General features: G+C 46.4%; 1 protein-coding gene across 1 annotated transcript in view; it reads left to right on the top strand.

Moving 5' to 3' along the window:
* The window catches only part of DHRS12 (dehydrogenase/reductase 12), a 33,709-nt gene extending 15,714 nt beyond the window's left edge, over window positions 1-17,995 (top strand). The window contains 4 exon segments of the mRNA XM_088793431.1: window positions 14,613-14,678; window positions 16,064-16,140; window positions 17,547-17,573; window positions 17,576-17,995. Of these exon segments, the coding sequence (XP_088649557.1) occupies window positions 14,613-14,678; window positions 16,064-16,140; window positions 17,547-17,573; window positions 17,576-17,680 (275 nt within the window). The 3' untranslated portion in view covers window positions 17,681-17,995.
* Window positions 17,996-18,750: the final 755 nt, after the last annotated feature.

Here is an 18,750-nt window from a genome sequence, read left to right as displayed (position 1 = left end):
AAACATCAGTAGATTCCCCACACAGGACAACACCAGTATTTGCAGAATTTATCACCAGGTCTTAACGGGTTAGAAGCTGGAGTTGAATGCAAGATACTGTCAAAGCCCATGCCTACTCACGTCTCTTTGTGGAGATAGCATAGTATATGAATTAGATAAAGTGTGGGAATACTTCTCTTTAACCTTTCGTGGGGTGGGTTGGTCCTGGAGAGATTTTCATAGTTTACCCTACAGTGACACCAAAATGAGCTGCCCTGGGTAGATTTGTGGGTAGATGACGCATGGAAGCGAAGTGACCTCACGAGACAAAATCCGATTGCTGTTCTCACTCATGTTTTGGGTCTTCTCCCATCCTATACATTGTGCCTGTTAGCATTCGGTGGCATTAAGAGTCTGTGAGGAGCGAAGACAGATGGGAGGGCAGGGGAGGCTGTGCTAAGTGCTGTGCTGGCAGGCTGCCACAGCCTGAGTGTTAGCAGATTCAAACTCTCACCCACGTCTTACGCTCTCTCATCACAGGACACAAAAGAGGACACTGATTCCACCTCCTCCAGGACAGCTGCATCATCAATTAATTGACTGTAATAAACAGGCAGTGGTTCCTTTGCTCTTTGTCAGAAGGCGGGGTTTGCAGTTTAGGTCATTTTGGAAAAGCATGCATCAGTACAGTGTAAGTGTTCCGTTGCTTGACATTCAGTTATTAGAAGCTCTCTACTCACTGGCATATCTCCACACTCAATGATAACTGCTGTTTAAAGCAGACACCCAAGGTCCAGGAAAAAAAATAATAATAACAATAACAACAACACATGCTGAGCACTTCCCATGTGCCAGGGGCTGTACTAAGTGCTTTTCTTGGATTATTTCCTTTAATCCTCATAACAACTTTACAGACAAGGAAACTGAGGGCTGTCTAAAACCAGAGTCTGTGATTCACCTTCCTAAACAAAGGACAGCAAAATTATAGTTTGTGCATTTTTAGTATAGGGTTGTATCAGCTATTGCTACATAACAAACAGTAATAAGCAGGCATGCAGTAATAAGCATGTATTTATTGCTGACTGTTTGCAGGTCTGCTAGGTGGGCTGAGCTCAGCTGAGCTCAGTGGGGTGTCTCCAAGCAACAAGTTAGGTCTGGAATATGTTTCAAATTCTCACATTCTCCTGGGACCTTTAGGGGGGCCAGAGTATGTTCCAAGGCAATGGGAGAAGCCCAAGTGTGCAAGACATGTCAAGCCCCTGCTTGCTTCACATCTGCTAACGTCCAATTAACCAATGAACAGGGCTTGAACACTGTCAAACAAAAACCTACCACAACAGTCTGTTTTGTTACATTCTAATTCTTTGGAAATGGGTCATCTGAGTTTGATGTGGTAACTGTTTATTAAGCAAAATATTTAATGAATAAAAGATCTTGTTTAAGCGGAGTATAGCATTAGGAACAGAGACAGTGGAAATGTAATGGCTCTGGGCAACATCAGAGGGGGATAGTGGATGGGGGGAGGGGGGTTGATAAACGGCTAAGTATTACTTTGTCTTGTGCACCTGAAATTAAAAAAAAAAAATCTTGTTTGTTCAATAAACATTTATAGAGCGCCTACTGTGTGCCAGACACTGTGGTCAGTGATGAAGATTCAGAAATTAAAGGAGCTCCTGGGTCTACTGGGGGTATTACATACATACACAGTTTCAGTAGCTATATGTTAAGTTCTCTTTTCGTCCATGAAGGGAGCTAGGGTACGAAGCCTCAGAGGAAAGCAAAGAACAGTGCTTCCAAGGCAGGCACTGAATGGGTTTGGTGCCAGGCATTCCAATTTATCAATAATCTTTAAACTGGGAAACCCATGCACCATTTTGCCTCTAAGACCTCATTCCAGCTCCCAAACCTTCAAGAATCCCACAGAAACACAGTACCTGGAAAATATAAGTACCGTAGAGATGTCAGCGAATACTGTTTTAACCTCCAAATCCCTTCACCTGGAATCGAAGGCCTTTGCTATTACACCCAACCTACCTGTCCAAACATAGTTCCCATTATTTCCCTACATGGATCCTCTGCCAATCAACGCATTAGTGTTGAAACATGTCACTAGCAAGCAGTATGCCTCCATGCTTTTGTCCCTGCTGCTCCTCTGCCTGGAACACTCCCTTTCTGCTTCACTTGCCCTTCTCAGTGACTCAGCTGGGCATGTCCCCAGCCTGGAGCTTGGCCAGCGCTCGTCCTCTCCGCTCCGACAACACCCTCTGTGAACCAAACTTAGCACAATTAGAAACCACCTGTTGGTAGGAGGGTTTCTTGCAAAGAGCCTGAATCATCGAGAGCAGGCACTGCTGACCCTTAAGAGAAGCTCAATCTATACTGTTTGAACTGAGCTGATGCACGCTGGGTCAGTAATCCAGTTCCTCCACCTCTATGCCTTTGGGAAAATGGCTTAAACTTCATGTTCCCATTCTGTAAAATGGGGATAATGATACTTTTATAGGTTAGAGGTGAGGATTAAAGAAAGAGTTGTGAATTATTTACCCAAATAAATAACTTATATTTACACAAAAACAGGCACATGAAAGTTTATAGCAGTTTTATTTTTTATTCATAATTGCCCCAAACTGGAAACAACTCAAATGTCCTTCAGCTGATGAATAAACTGTGGTACTTCCATACAACAGAATACTATTCAGCAATAAGAAGGAACAAACTATTAATGTTTGCGATAACGTGGGTGAATCTTAAATGCATTGGCGAAAGTCACGCCAGACTCAGAAGGATATACGTATGATTCCATTTGTATGACATTCTGGAAAAGGCAAACCTTTTAGGGACTGAGAACAGCTCAGTGGTTGCTGGGGGTTAGGGGTGGGAGAAAGGTGTAACCACAAAGGGACCAGGTGACTATAAGAGAATATTTGGGGTGATACAACTCTTCTGAATCACACTACAATCTAATACATAGAGTTGCCCAAATCTATGCATTTGCAAAAATTCATAGAGCTGTACACACTCACAGAATTTTACTGTACATAAATACATATAGTAAAATGTTGCGTATATATGTGTAGATAGACACATATAGATGAAAAAGAAAAGAGAAAGCATCGCAGCTCTGAGCACAATGCCTGGCATGCAGTGAGTCCCTTTGTTTGTAAGAAACAGATTATTTATCACTATTGTTTCTAGGTGCCCTCTGTTACGTAAACATCCCAGGGCTGGGAGACCAGAGAAAGAGGCTGACAAGTCCAACATTATATCAAGAGTTTATTAAGGGAACTTTCATACAAGGTGAGTCTTGGGTGGTGCCAAGGTGCCATGGCTGTCCTCCGAGCCATGTGGCAGGCGCTAAGGGGTTACACAGGACGGGGCAGGATGGATGGGAATACTGGGGCATGACCACCCCAGATAAGGGGAAAATGCCTTACCTGCTTGCCTGGGGAAGGGCAAAGGCCTGTTCCAGGAACCAGCAGGAACCAGCGTGCCATGGGAGGGGTCGGACAGCCTCTGAGGGGGTTTACGGGAAGCAATCTGTGTTCTGGCCTGGACCTAGCATGAGGGTCCGGCAGCTGTCACGTCATTAAACAGTCTCTCCTCCACACCCTCCCTCAGCAATCAGTAAACTCCAGGAAGGTGGGACTGTGTTCTCTTCAGCTTTGAGCACAGGTCACCCTGCCGAGGCCTCATCATAGCAGGTGCTCAAAAGTATCCGTTGGTGGTCGGCCCAGTGGCTCAGGTGTTTAGAGCTCCATGCTCCTAACTCCAAAGGCTACCGGTTCGATTCCTACATGGGCCAGTGGGCTCTCAACCACAAGTTTGCCAGTTCAATTCCTCGAGTCCCGCAAGGGATAGTGGGCTGTGCCCCCTGCAACTAAGATTGAACATGGCACCTTGAGCTGAGCTACCTCCCGAATGGCTCAGTTGGTTGGAGCACAGGCTCTCAACCTCAAGGTTGCCAGTTCGATTCCTCGACTCCGGCAAGGGATGGTGGGCAGCACCCCCTGCAACTAAAATTGAACATGGCACCTTGAGCTGAGCTGCCGCTGAGCTCCCGGATGGTTGGTTGGAGCGCGTCCTCTCAACCACAAAGGTTGCTGGTTCGACTCCCGCAAGGGATGGTGCGCTGTGCCCCCTGCAACTAGCAACGGCAACTGGACCTGGAGCTGAGCTGCGCCCTCCACAACTAAGACTGAAAGGACAAGAACTTGACTTGGAAAAAAGTCCTGGAAGTACACACTGTTCCCCAATAAAAGTCCTATTCCCCTTCCCCAATAAAATCTAAAAAAGAAAAAAGAAAAAAAAAGAAGTATCCGTTGGTGAAGAGTAAATGCAGAGGTACCTTCCATGCTGTGCTGTGCAGATGTGGGGCTGGTCTTTGCCTACCCACCCACTCAAAGGCTGAAGGAGAGAAACTTTCAGTCAAGAAGAGCTTCTTGGGGTGAGGGAAGGCAGCCCCAGGAGGGACTCCTGTCCTGAGCCAGGTTTCATGTTTCTTGGGAGTCTCATTCTGGGCAAAATTGGGCAGCAAGCAGTAGTCATGAGGGAAAAGATGAACAGCCAGCCCTAGTGGCTCATTGATGTTCCCATTATTTCTCCACTCTCATCATTGCTCTAGAATTTTCTCTGGACTACCTCTGCCTTAAGAAAGACAGTGAGAGGGAGAGAGAGAGAGGAAGATGTCCAGGGAGAGAGAAGGCGAGACTGTCATCCAGCTACATCTGATGTAGAGGTCTCGCTTAGGTTCCCGTCTCCAGTTATGGAATCTGGACCGCAAGGTGCCCAGGCCCCTCCAATCTCTTCAAACAATCAAATCAATGGACACTGGAGTGTTATCAGGACCCTAGCAAGTCCAGCAGCATTCCACATTCTGGATCGTTCCCAAATCCCTTCCTCACTCCTCCCTTCTCCCCTCCTTCCAAACGTTTGTTTCCTTTCTGTCATTTTTGGGTCACAGCACACAGCTAAGCAAATCAAGGGATCTGTGCATTTTAACAGGTGCCATCTTAGGTCTTCATTTGTGTGGGGCAGGAATGGGAGGAGGTATTTATTTATTCAAGATCGCTTTTTTTCTAATAAAACAAATGTGTATTCATTTAGAAAATAGGGAAATAAAAATATACAAACAGGGAACTAAAACTAAAACTCTCCTATAATTCCATCATTAAGATATAACCACTATTAATATTTTTGGTATTATTTTTATTAGTTTTGGGTGTACAAAACAATGTAATAGTTAGACATTTACACTCCTCACAAAGTGATAACCCCCCTCCCCCAATCTACTACCCCTCTGAAATGGTATATAGCTGTTACAATTCCATTGACTCTATTCCCTATGCTGTACTTTACATCCTGTGAATATATATATATATATATATATATATATATATATATATATATATGAAATTATAGTTGACATTCAGTATTACTCAGCTTCAGCTTCAGGTGTACAGTGCGGTGGTCAAACATCTACACCGTCTATGAAGTGGTCGCCCTAATAAGACAAGTGTCCATTGGATACCCTACCAAATCTTTACAACATTATTGATTATATTCCCCAAACTTTTCTCTAAGCCTTTTTCTTTGCATGTCTCCTACTCCCAGTTGGAACCACACTGTACATATCATTCTGCATCCTGTATTTTTTCCATTTAACATTATATTATAAATGTTTTCTCATGTCATTAAATATTCTTTAAAATGTTACTTCTATTTAGAATATATTCTGTTGTATGAATGTTCCACAGTTTAATTAATACCCTATTGTGAGATATTTAGCTAGTTTCCAATTTCTCATTATTGAAAATGACTCCACAATGAATACTTTAGTGCATACATTTTTGTGTACATCTTTGGTTATTGCCTTACGATGGATTATTTGTAGTGAAATTACAGAGAACTGGCATTTTTAAGACTTTTGGTATACCTTCACTAAAGTGCCCTCTAGAAAAATCATAGCAATTTATATTCCCTTCAGCACTCTAAGTGTTTATTTCTCCTCTTCTTAACAAACTCTGGGTCCTGTCATTCTCTAAAGAATGATTTTTGCAAAACTGACAGATGAAATATAGCATCTTATTTATTTATTTATTTTTGCATTTCTTTCGTAAGTGATATTGAACTTGGTTGTGGTGGTTGTTTATTGACTATTTGTATTTCTTTTGTAAATTGCCTGTTCTTGTCCCTTGCCCATTTTTCTATTGTGATCATCTTCCTTTAAACTGTTGATTTATAAGCCTTCTTTCGTACATTTATCACAACTGCCTTTTCCCCTCATCTTAGCAAATTACTTTTTAATTTTGTTTTTGGTGTGTTTAAATTTTTTATGTAGTCAGGTTATATATTTATCATTAACACTGATTTATTCATTTTTATATGAAAAAAAATCCCTGGGTACTCTAAATACTTTCTGTATAATATTTTCTTTTACTTAGCTTGCTAATGCATTTTGGAAGTAATTTTGGTATCAGGTAGGTAAGGAGACTTCATTCTCTCTCTCTCTCTCTCTCTCCATACATATATATGTATATATATATATATATATATATATATATATATATATATATACACACACAGACACACACACGCACACGCACACGCACACGCACACACAAGGTCTGACAATTAAGTTTGTGAACTTATCCTAGAAAAAGTGCTACATACCTCATTGCTGAATATCACTACGGTCACTTCCAAAGTACTCCCGTTGGGAAGCTATGTACTGATGCCAGTGCCTAGTCCACCCTTCAAAGCAATTTTGGAACTCTTTTTCTGGAATGACGACCATCAGAGCTGTCGTCGTATTACCCTTGATGTCCTGAATGTCATCAAAATGTCTTCCTTTCAGTATTTCCTTTATCTTCAGGTAAAGAAAGAAGTCATTGGGGGCCAGATCAGGTGAGTAGGGAGGGTGTTCCAATACAGTTATTTGTTTACTGGCTAAAAACTCCCTCACAGACAGTGCCGTGTGAGCTGGTGCATTGTCGTGATGCAAGAGCCATGAGTTGTTGGCGAAAAGTTCAGGTTGTCTAACTTTTTCCTGCAGCCTTTTCAGCGCTTCCAAATAGTAAAGTTGGTCAACTGTTTGTCCTATTGGAACAAATTCATAATGAATAATTTCTCTGATATGAAAAAAAGGTTAGCAACATCGGTGCAACAAGTTCGTGAACTGAATTGTCAGACTTCGCGCGTGTGTGTGCGCGCGCGCGCACGTGCCAAAAAAAAGGATACGTTTTAAGAAAGGAAAAAATATATTAAAATTGTAATACTCAATATATACTGACAGCAAAAGATGAATACAAGTCACGTTTGACTTCTGCAATTACAAGAGGTGCTCGAAGTGGTTACCATCAGTGTCCAGACACTTCTGATTATGGCGAATTGCTGCTTGAGCAACGTTGACGTAAGTGTTCACTTGTATACATTTTTTTGGCATCCCTGGTATATATAATTTTTTAAATAAGTAGTGTTACAGCACCACTTATGTATTGCACAAGCTTCTCTTTCCTTGAGTCACGATGCCATCTTTATCACATACCAAATTCTCATTAAGTTGCTTCTCTTTCTGAGCTCTAGTCTGTTCCACTGATCCATTAATTATTATGTCAGCTCACACTATTTTAATTATTCACAGTACATTTTAATATCTTCTAGGGCAAGCCCCAGCTCATTATTCATCTCATTCTTAAGACATTTAACCCAGCAGATTGATAGGCTGAGAGTGAGGAGGGCAGATTTGAGGCAACAGGGGAGACTGATAGCGTCCGGAGCTCCAGAAACCACACAAGGAGGAAGCCCTCGTACCTGCAGGGGGACTTTGGAGCCCTGAGAGAGGCTCTGGTCTAAAACTGCCCTGGGGGTCTGCCTGGTCCTCCTAAGGAGAGAGAATGAATAAACCCAAAAGCCAGAGCTCATTTGCCCATTTGCTGTTGGTTTTCTGCCAGTCACAGAGGCTGCTTTGGATGAAGCACTAAAACCTCCCAGAATTCGGGCCCCACCTGCCCTGCCCGCTCTTCCCAGGGTGGGGTCTGAGCGGCTGCAGCCCCCATTAGGCTGAGCGCCCTCCCCCACCAATGTGGGGACTGCTCCTCCTGCAGTCAATGAGCCCCGGCCCCAATCCGGGAAGTCAGCGACATGCTGGAGCTCATGCTGGCCTGTGGGCCCAGAACCTTATCTGGTTATATGGCTGGGATTCAATGAGTGTTTTAAAGGAGTGCTATTCACATCAGTTCCACCAGGCACTCATTTAGGCAATTTTGGAAACAAAATCCCAATTAAGCACCTTCACGCTTTTTAATGAGCTGAGTCCCCAGTAGCCACACGCCAGTTCTCCCTGCTATAAAGCAGGCTCTTTCATTGTGTCCCAGGTGTAGTAGCCGCCCTCGGATGTGACAGCTGGGAGCACGCTCAGTCATCTTGCAACAGAAACACTGGTTTTGCTATAGCACCTGAGGCAGAGCCCTTGGATAGCCTGGGGAAGACTAGGAAGTGACAGCATTTTCACTTATGTGCGAGTAACCTAGAAGCAGCTGACCAGGGCTCTCCCCTCTCCTCTCAGGCAGATCCTTTCCACTAGTGTTCACATATGTCCATTTCCATATTTAAAAAAGACAAGAACAAGCACTTTGTAAGACTCCACCTTGCAAAGTGACCGACCATCTATCTGGGTTTTTCCAGAACTAAGTGGGTTCCCAGCACTCAGGATGTTTAGTGCGCAAACCAGGAGAGCCCTGGGCTCACAGGCACCAGGCAGTCGCCCTACTCCACACCCTCCTCCATCTTCCTCATCTTCTCACAGCCAACCTCTCTCTCCACGTCCTCAATTTCCATGCATCCCACTCCATTCCAGGTTTCTCCCCAACCTTGGCGATTGTCTCGCTTATGTTGCCAAACCTAGAGGATGTGCCTCCATACTTGTTTCACCTGACGCCTCAGCAGCACTCGACGGGGTCACCCATGCTCTCCTGTGGCCCTCTCTGCATGGGCTCTGTGATTCCACGCTCAAGGTCATGGCTCCTCCTACCTCTGCTCCTTCCTCCTCAAGCTCCTTAGCTGACTGCAGTTTCTCCACATGACCTTTAAATATCGGTGTCCTTCCCAGCCCAATCCTGGGCCCTCCTCTCCTCTCCCTCTGCACTTTCCCTATGAGGGTCTCATCCCTGCCCATGGCCCCAAATGCCACCATGTGCCCTGGCTCCCAAAAATCTCAGTCCAGCCCAGGTCCTTCTTCTGAGCTCCAAGTCCATGTCTCAAATACCTGAAACTCAGCATGGCCAAAATTGAGCCCTTAACCTTCCCTCAGCCCTCTGTTTCTCACTTGCTCGTCCCCACCTCAGCAGAGGGCTTGGCTGTCCACCCACTTGCTCCTCCTTGACAGCTCTCCTTCCTCACCTCCTGTATCCAATCAGTTATCATGCTCTTGAGTCAGTTTCCATAACATGCGTCCACTTTGTCCGATTCTCACCTCCAGGCTACCATTCTGCCCAAGCCACCTCAGTGACCTAAAGTGACCTCAGTATCACCAGGACTCTCAGTGCCCACTCATGCCCTCCCTCCACTGGCGGCTTCTTCTGTAAAGGAAGAGCCTTCCTCTATGGAGGGATCCTTAAAAATACGTATCTATTTCATTTTGCTTTGGACCATCCCTTGGTGTCATCAAAGTTCAGTGTCATTGGCATTGGCCTTCCAGGCTCCAGCCTCACCTGGTCCCACTGTCCATCCTGCTCACCCAGCTTTAGCCACCCTCCGTCGAGCCCCCCAACCCATAGGTCTTTGCACAGGCTGTGCTCCAGGCGTGGAACGCTCTCCTTCCCATTCCCAGCCCTCTCCCAGCACTCTGCCAGCTTATTCCTTTAAATCTTAGCTCAGATGTCACCTGGTTGCTAATGCACACTGACACTTCCCTGACCCACTCCCATGAGCTCCTAACAGTCTGAGTGCACTCTTCATAGCACTTACCTGAACTGTGAGTAGGTTAATTACATAACAAATGGCTTACTGCCTGTTAATGCCTGGTGAGTGCTGAGGGCAGGCGGACCTCCAAGGACCCCTGTACTTAGCACTGGGCCTGACATTTAGCAGGCCCTTGATAAATACTTGCTGAATGAAAGGAACTGGATAAGGGGCATGAGTTGAGATTGGGGGCAAAGAGAACGTTCTGGCTCCCCCTCAGTGCACTGTTTGACCCCAAATCAAGAATATTCCATGAGAAGCTGCTGACTCTAATGCCTCCTGATGCCCCATTTTCTCTGGGACTCTGTGCTGCTGGCTTCCCCAGGTAACGTGATCTTTGAAATGGTCTTTTATAATTTCTAAGGTCAGTGTGTGCGTCCCCTTGGGCGCACTATGGGATGTTTGTGATACTGTACAAATGGAGAAGTATCAAATGGTATGCACCCACACAGCTGTCTGCTCCTTTAAAATCTACACCAGTAACTTCCCAGAGTAGAGGGACAATTATTTTCTCCTGCAAATAATACAATTGGTGGAAGCACATATCCATTGGCTAGTAACCAAAGTGGCTGTAATTCAGGCTGGCTTTGAAGGTTTCTTATTAGAATCTCCAATCAGTTTTCCTAAGCTAAATATAAAAATTGCAATGTATTTTTTCTCATCAAACAATAATTAACTTTAATGCTATTAAAATATGTCATACCCAAGATACTGTATGATTTCGGAAGCACCGTGAATTTAATATTTGGATGGAAACACGGTTTTAGTAATGCTTTAAGAGTGCTCCACAGCTCTCTCTCAGCATTACCCGGGCTTGACACAGTTTCACATCCCTTCTTAATTAGCTTATAGAGAGAGATTTGCTTCAAGTCATGTACCCACGTAATAAAGGTCTTTGTTGCCATATTTAGAAGACTATGTCCAGCATAAATTCCACTCCCAAATCTCTTTCTCATAATGAACCTCCATCGACATAATGAGTTCCTTGGAAGGAAGGCATTCTGTAAATTAAAAATACTAATGAGTCATAATGAATTATTTTCCTTATTACTGGGAGCAGGGCTAACCTTGGGCACATTTTCTAGTAGCTGAAAGTGCCTTGCCTACACCCAGGCCTGCCCTCTCCCCAGAGACGGTAATCTAAAGTAGTTTCTCCTTTTTTATTTTCTCATCAAAACTATGAATCCCCCAAATGTCCCCGATCTTAGCTAGTCTGTCTTGGAGGAAAGGAAGTTACCAAACACACTAAGATTTGAATGACCAAACGCACCATTAGCCCTTTCCAATGTTGCTCTGCCTGAACCTTTCCAGGGGGTATTCTTATTTAAAAATGTAGCTGCTTAGCACCGAGGAACTGGTGAACTTTGTAGCTAAGATAAGCTGAGGGTTTTAAGGGTTGTCCGGTTAAAAGTAACAGGAACCCACTCAAGACCATTACACAAAGATTATTTATTGGTGGGATACAAGAGCAGCCCTCACAGAACTCAGTGGAAGAGGCACAGCCATGCTTTGGGAGGATCAGGGACAGAACAAGAGAGCTGTGAGGAAGTGGGTAAACCTTTTCTGTTTCTCTGGGTCTGTGGTCCATAGACTGTCATCACAACTGTCACTCTCTCCCCTCTCTGCGGGCAGGCTCTCTCTGCTCTTCCAAGCATGTGGGCCAAATATGGCTGCCTTTGAGCCGACCTGCCCTCGGTTCCACACTCCTGGTGGGAGGGCTGGCCAGGCACAGCTTGGGTCAGGTGTTACCCCTAGCTCAGTTCTCTGTGCTCATGGGGTCAAGGCCACAGGGGACAAAGAGTGCCTGGCCCAGGATAAGGATTCAGTTATGCATTTGTTACGAAGAGGGGTGGGGATGGGGTAACATCTCCAGAAGAAGTCTACTGCACTAGGCCCCAAAGTGCTTTTGCTGAATTGGGGTGGGAACCTGGATTGTTGAAGGGCTTTGGGGCACGAGAGTGACAGTGGCTCATGTGTTAACAACAGGCCTGTGGTGGGATCTGTATGAGTGGGGCAAGGAGCTCCTGGCGCCATGTTTACCTACGGGAACAATGACTCGCAAACAGTGGGATACGTTCTGACTCTCTTGGCACTGGTGTCAGCTGGCACTCAGTGTGGTTTAATGACTCAAGAAAAGGGAGATTTGCCATCTGTTTTCCACTTTGCATGGACTTGTTGGGAATTTGGATAAGTGACTGAACCTCTTTGGGAGTCTTTTAATTCCAGTTCTCTTAATAAAACTGTTATACGCGCACACACATACACACGGGCATATAACTTACATATTTGTCTGTTATTGTTTTAACAGATTATTATTGTGTTTCTCTTTGCTGGCCTGAAAGGACACTGAGGGTACACAGGAAGGGCCTCAGAAAGCTGGCTAGGAAGTCGGAGGATCATACGTTGCTTGTAGCTAGAACGAGAGCTGCTTCGACTGCTTCTCAGGGAGGAGAAACGCTTGCTTCATGTGAAAAGTTACATGTCCTTCGGAATGATAAATCTGGTGACCTAGGAGGCAAAAAAAACCCCACACAGAAACATGTGACACCTCAGATCTGCTCCTTTGGGCGGTGGGTGGGCTTGGGGAGAAGGGTGGGGAAGGGCCTGTTTTGTGAACTTGGATGAGGGAGATTTTTAAGAAGGTAGAAAAGCCCCAGGAAGGCCTGTTGCAAAAGACTGTGCTATTTCTGCAGGAGTTTTTAGAGAGCATCTCCCAGCTGGCTGTGTCCTAAAGGAGAGTACTTAGCCTAGCTATTCCTCCTGCACGTGACTCTGTTAACATCTAAATCATACAGGTGAATCGTCTCTCACACAGGCTGAAGCAGAAAACAAAACATAGCCATCTCCTTGGTAGGGAGAAGCGGTGCAGTGGGGCCAGGCAGGCCGGGTCAGCAAGCCCAGCCCTCCGTGGCCCAGGCCCTCCGGCTGGGGGCGGGGGGGTCACGCAGTGAGGCTTCTCAGAGGAGGGGGCTGCAGGCCTGCTGAGTGGAACCCGCTTCCAGGTTTCATTTCCGTTACTCAAAGGAGTCATTTATGACTCCGTCATGGCAGGCTGACAGGGCAGATAGCTTTTGGCAGGAGTCCTTTCTACTTCTCACAAATTAAATCATAGAGAAAGCCACCAGCAGTGAACACAAAGAAAGTGTTCAAGGCCACTGGGTGGAGGTGAACAGATGTTACAGACCAACTGTTCACTAGAGTTTAAAAATCCACAAATACTACAAAGACAGGCCAAAAATTAATTGGGCCATGGACAGCTAAGAATGCTGCCTGGGATGAGAGTCGCAATGCAGTTACAATCAATTAATAATAACACAGAATCAAAGGACAACAACCAACGTGCACAGAGAGCTTTACCGTTCACACACACATTTTTATTTCACCACAAAACCCCCAGATGCTAGGAGGTGGGCTGCCCAGCTGTTACACCCCTTTCACAAGCACAGAAATCAAGGCTGTAAAAGCTACGTCAACTTGCCCAAGGTCACACCGCTGGTAGGTGCCAGAGCCAGGGCTCACATCAAGGCTCCCGGCTCCCTCAGTGCCCTTTCTGTGTTGCCAGGCTGCTCCTTCAAGCTTGAGTACAGGGCCACCCCACCGGCAGGGCCACCCCATGGGCAGGGCCATCGCATGGAAGGGCCATCGCATGGAAGGGCCATCGCACGGGCAGGGGAGAGAGGGTCAAGCAGAAGCTCCCAGGGCCCCAGGAAAGAGCCCAGGGTCCTGTCACTTGCAACCCCTTCCTGTTTCCCACTTCACATTGGGGTAAGGGACTTCAATTTAACTGCCCCCTTTAACACAAGGTAATATATATTCATTGTTTTAAAAATATATACAGATAGGCCTAAGAACATAGAAATAAGAATTCTATTACTCAGAGATAAGCATTTTTAACGTTTTAGTGCACCAAAATATCATCCTTGCAGATATTTTTCTCTTTATTTTGACACATTTCCTCAGAAAAATGGAATTTGTTGTTCCTGCCGTTTTGTAACTTCTCATTCCATATACGAGTATTATGAATATCCTTCCATGTCAAATACACTTCAACAGTGTTTTTCTCATTTCATTAAAAATGTTATGTATGTTTTATGATTGCAGAAAAATCATAAAATTATATGCTCATTGTAAAAATATTCAAATTCAAACAGTACAGACATGCACAGCAAAGGAAGCAAACATTTTGCTTAATGCCACCCTTGGGACATAAGCAGTAATGCTACATTTCCTATTTCCTCTTCATGTTTTTTTTATGCACAGAATAGACATAACGAACTTATGTGTATATATGCACAATTATATTTTCCCCCCTACAACGTAGGTTCATAGACCGTCTGCCGTTTGCTTTTTCCCTTCCGGTAGTGTGGTCATCTTTTCCTCTCAGTACATGGGGTTGGTTCTAAGGCATCTTTGTTCCAATCCTGGAGAAAGAAAAACCTGAGGGGAATCAAATTAAGTAAGGAACAAAATAAGCAATAGTAACGCGGGGTTGGTTGCAGCATTTGGATTTGAGACTGCAAATCCAAGGAGGGAGACTGCAGCTCAGGTAGCGACTTGGCACTCATCTGGAGGACGCAGGTGAACAGGCCACCCCACCCCCGGGCCACCTGAGAGGAGGGTTCCAAGGCACCAGGTAGCTCCTGCCCACTCTCACGGAACGCTCGGTGGCTCCTCAGGTGTGTATATTCTCACGACTGCCCTGATCCCTCTGCTGCACGACGAACGTGATCCCAGAGTGATGAGTTGACTTTCAGGCTGTTTTGTAAGTAAATGACTTTACTCTCAATGAGAAGTCAGTGGTTCTATAGTTGTGGCCCCAGCAGTCCTAAGGAGGCCATTTGTCCACATCCACGGGGAAAACCAGATTCTGGCCAGTGGGCCTGCTGTTTAATAACCTAAAATCGAGCAGCGGCATGCCAGCCTGGGCGGAGTCCGGATGGGTCTAGAGAGGAGCTAACAAAGGCTGGGAGGGATCTAGGTCCAGGAGAGGTCGGCCGGGCGCTGCCTCTTCCCTAGGAGGCATGCTCACCAGGACACTTGCGATGTGCGGATGTGTAGACTGGGATTCCTGAATGCTCACTCTGGCAGTTGTAACTCCTTGGAAGCCACTCCAAATCTGGCCCCTCTGCCCTCAGGGCCACCTCCACCTTCCCTCTCTTCCTGCCTCTTGTCATGGCGGAAGCTGCTGCCCACACGTGACCCAGGAACTCCCTGTGAACAGGGAGGCAGACCGTACAAAGAGCCGTGGTAAAGACCCAGCCATGACTGTGGGCTCTTCCCTGAGAGCTGTGTCATCTGTGAGAGCTGGCAAACATTGGCAAAGGGAGGCTTCTGAAGAGCAGGGACAGCTGTGGGCAACATGCAGGTCAGGGTGGTGGGTACATTTGCTAGAGAAACAACAAGATGCTAAATAGGAAGGGACAAGCTAATGGAACCTGTCCTCTCCTAATGGGTTGAAATGACATGGATCAGAGATATCGGGAAGAAGGCAGCTTATGTGAGCTGCCTTCTCTCTGCTGTGGTGGGCAGAATAATGCCCCCACACCCCATGTCCATGCCCTAATTCCTGGAACCGGAGAACATGTCACCTTTAGTTGCAAAAAAAAAAAAAAAAAAAAAAAAAAGAAAAAGAAAAAAAAAGAAAAGAAAGAAAGAAAAAAGAAAACACAAAGGACTTTGCAGATTAAGATAAAGATCTTGAGATGGGGAGAGTAGCCCGGATTGTCCAGGTGGGGCAAAGTAATTACAAGGTCATCATAAGAGGGAGGCAGGAGGGCCAGTCAGAGAAGGTGGTGTGACAATGGATGCAAAGGCCGTCAGAGTGGTGCAGCCACAAACCAACGAGTGCAAGATGCCTCTAGAAGCTGGAGAAGGCAAGGAACGGACTCTCCCCTAAACCCTCCAGAAGGAACACAGCCCTGCTGACACCTTGATTTTAGCCCCGTAAGACCCATTTCAGACGTGACTTCCAGGACTGTAAGAGAATACTATATCCGTGTTGTTTGAAGCCACTAAGCTTGTCATTCGTTGCAATAGCAACTAGGAAACTAATACACTGCTTGACAGAAAGGAGGAATGAGAGGGTATTACAACTTTTGTTTATAAATTTCCATTATATTTACTGCAGATAACAGCCTCCTCAGGAGGAATGTTGGTTCAGAAAGGACGGCCTTTAATGGAACTAAGGTCTATGAACAAAACCAAGTAAGGTGGTTTCCTCAAGACTGCATTTTATTAAGTGTCACATGGGCTCTTTCCCAAGAAGGGCTTATTCTGGGAAATGCGTTAAGTTGGACCATAGGAATTCACAGCAGCACCTGAATTGTTCCCTGGCTGGGAGGGAATCCTTTTCTCTATCATGAGCAGAGCACAGCTCTGCTCAGACCGGGGTGCACCTTCAGCATGGTCCTGGGAAAGCCACAAAAGCTGCCACCTTTCTTCTCGGTATTTCTCAGACCCACAAAGAAAATGGTGAGAGCTGGTGACCACCCAGCAGAAGCCTGACAGAGGTATCCTTGCCCTGCCCCGCTTTCAGAGAATAAAGGCTGTGGGAGGTCGTTCTTCTCTTCTCTCCGCAGCCCCAGCTGGCCAGGCAGATCTCACAGGAACAACTAGGGGTTCCCCAGGCTAACTTTGAAGAAATGAAAGGGCAAGTTTCTAACAGAAAGTGTACTCCTATCCCACATCTAGGCTTATTGTAGCTTTTTTTAAGAGCCTGCTCTGTAACTCCCACGTGGACAGTTCTTGCCGGTACATTCACCTTTTGGCTCCCTGTTTGCAAAGCTGCCAGCTCCACCAGCTTTCCCTCTTGTTGGTGTTGTCTGGAAGGAAGGAAGCCAAGGGTGCCCCCTCACCTCTGCCTCTGCCGGATGCACCCTATGCCCCACTTTTGCTCACTGACCCCCAAACGAAATCCTGGGGGATTTCTTCTCATGACTCAAAATCCTGACGTTTGCAAAGGCCAGAGTTCTTTACAGCTTTTCAGGGGACCACGTGCTCATCATAAACGAGGCCCAGTTGGAGTTCTTTGCAGAGCATGTCAAACTGCCCTGAGATTGGGCCTTAGCTCCATGTGGATGAGGTTTAAGTGTGTGTGTGTGTGGGGATCTTTAGTGATTTTTTTTTTTTTGAATTGCAACTGGTGTGTTCTCTAAGCGTCTTCAGTATGTTTCCTGCACTCTAAGGCAGGAGTTCACGCCTTAATGGACACCCACTGAGTGCTGGGGTCCTGAGGTACAACAGCGAACTGCCCTCACTGAGCGTTTGTCCTCAGCAGCTTGTGAAAGAGGAAGGTCTGGGCGCTGAGGGGATTTCACTTCATGGAGGGGCGGGGTTAGGGAGGCCCCAGGCAGGGAGCACTTTGCTGTTCCCTCACTGTCAGAGCTGTGCGCACCCCTGCGGAGGGGCGGGCCGCCGCACTGGGTTCTAGTTAGACGTGGTCAAGTCCGGTTCGGGAGGAAGGTGAAATCAAGGGTGTGATCGGAGCACACTGCCACCCGGGACAAAGCAGGTAGGGGATTGTCCGTGTGCCCGCAGGCAGCTCTCCTGCCTCGCACCTCAGGGGCGCCTTCTCTCCCATGTGTGCAGCCTTCATCCCTGTCCAGCGGTAGCCGGTGGTTCTCACTGAGCGGTACACCCCAGCGCAGCGCACCAGACCATCGATTTCTCCTCAGTGCATTCCGGGTGGGTCGACACCCCACGTAGGTCGGAGCCTTTAATTTCCTGCCACTTACGTTTCATCTAAAAATATCTGAGCAGCCACAGGATCCACTCTCCCCAGGAATGACCTAAAACCAAAGTCATGAAGACTAAAGGATTGCTTCGTGTCCATTTGAGAGAGACACGTTGGGCTAGAAAGGGAGAAGGCTGGTTCTCAGAAAGAAAACTTTTGTTTCTGGTTTGCCTTGTGCCCAGCCGGGAGTAAGGGCGCGGCTGGGTGCCTTCGCGTGGCTGGGTGCCCCCCTGACTACAGCAGCCCAGCGATAGAGGGGCCCGGTGAACACAGGCATTTCAGTGTCACAGAAGATGAACAGGGCCGGAGCGAAGTCAGCGGGAGGCCACTGGGAAGCTGGAGGGTAGGCCCAGGCCACCTCGCCACTCCCCACGTTTCTGGAAATAATAATGGGTGCACCAAAGTAAATGATAACCACTAAGGAGACAGCTGGAATGATCTGGAAGCATGTTGGAGCACAGGAAAGGAGAGTAGAGTTCTCTTCAGGATCTGCCCCTTCCCGGGCCCCACATCCCAACTCCATGCTCCCTGCAGCTTTTTCCTCCTCCCCAAACAAGGGAACTCAAACAGCAGCAGCCACAGCGGACAACCCACAGGACACGGAGGTGCCAAGGGCTGCCCCCAGTGCTGTCTGGATGCTAACATGTATGTCTTCACAGTCTCTGTGAGGTGGGCACCACTCTCACACCCATTTACAGATGAGGAAACTGAGGCACAGAGAGGCAAGGACGTCCCAGTGGGGCCCGGTCACAAGGTTTTGGGAAGCAGGCTCTCTCTCATACACAGCTGTCACCTTCAGAAAGCCAGTTTCTTAGAAGCTTTAACATTTGTAGATACATCCTTGGATTGCATATAAAAAACCAATAAAAGACATGGAAAATAAAGTTGCTCATGGTCACATTAGTGATAGGAGAGTAAGGTAATCCATTATGGAACACCTGTACAAGAAAGCCGTTCAGACCTGAAAACTGCTGTCAATAAATGCCTGTGGGAAAGAAAAATTGTCTGCACTGTGTCATTACATGAAGACATCAGGTTCTAAAACAGTACACGCCTTGTGATGTAATTTTTGCTACACACAC

Source organism: Rhinolophus sinicus, chromosome 16, assembly GCF_057876585.1.
Source record: "Rhinolophus sinicus isolate RSI-liver-muscle chromosome 16, RSI-T2T, whole genome shotgun sequence".
Lineage (NCBI taxonomy): Eukaryota > Metazoa > Chordata > Mammalia > Chiroptera > Rhinolophidae > Rhinolophus > Rhinolophus sinicus.
The sequence above is the reverse complement of the archived record's forward strand: the minus strand, read 5'-3'. Positions and strand labels throughout refer to the sequence as shown.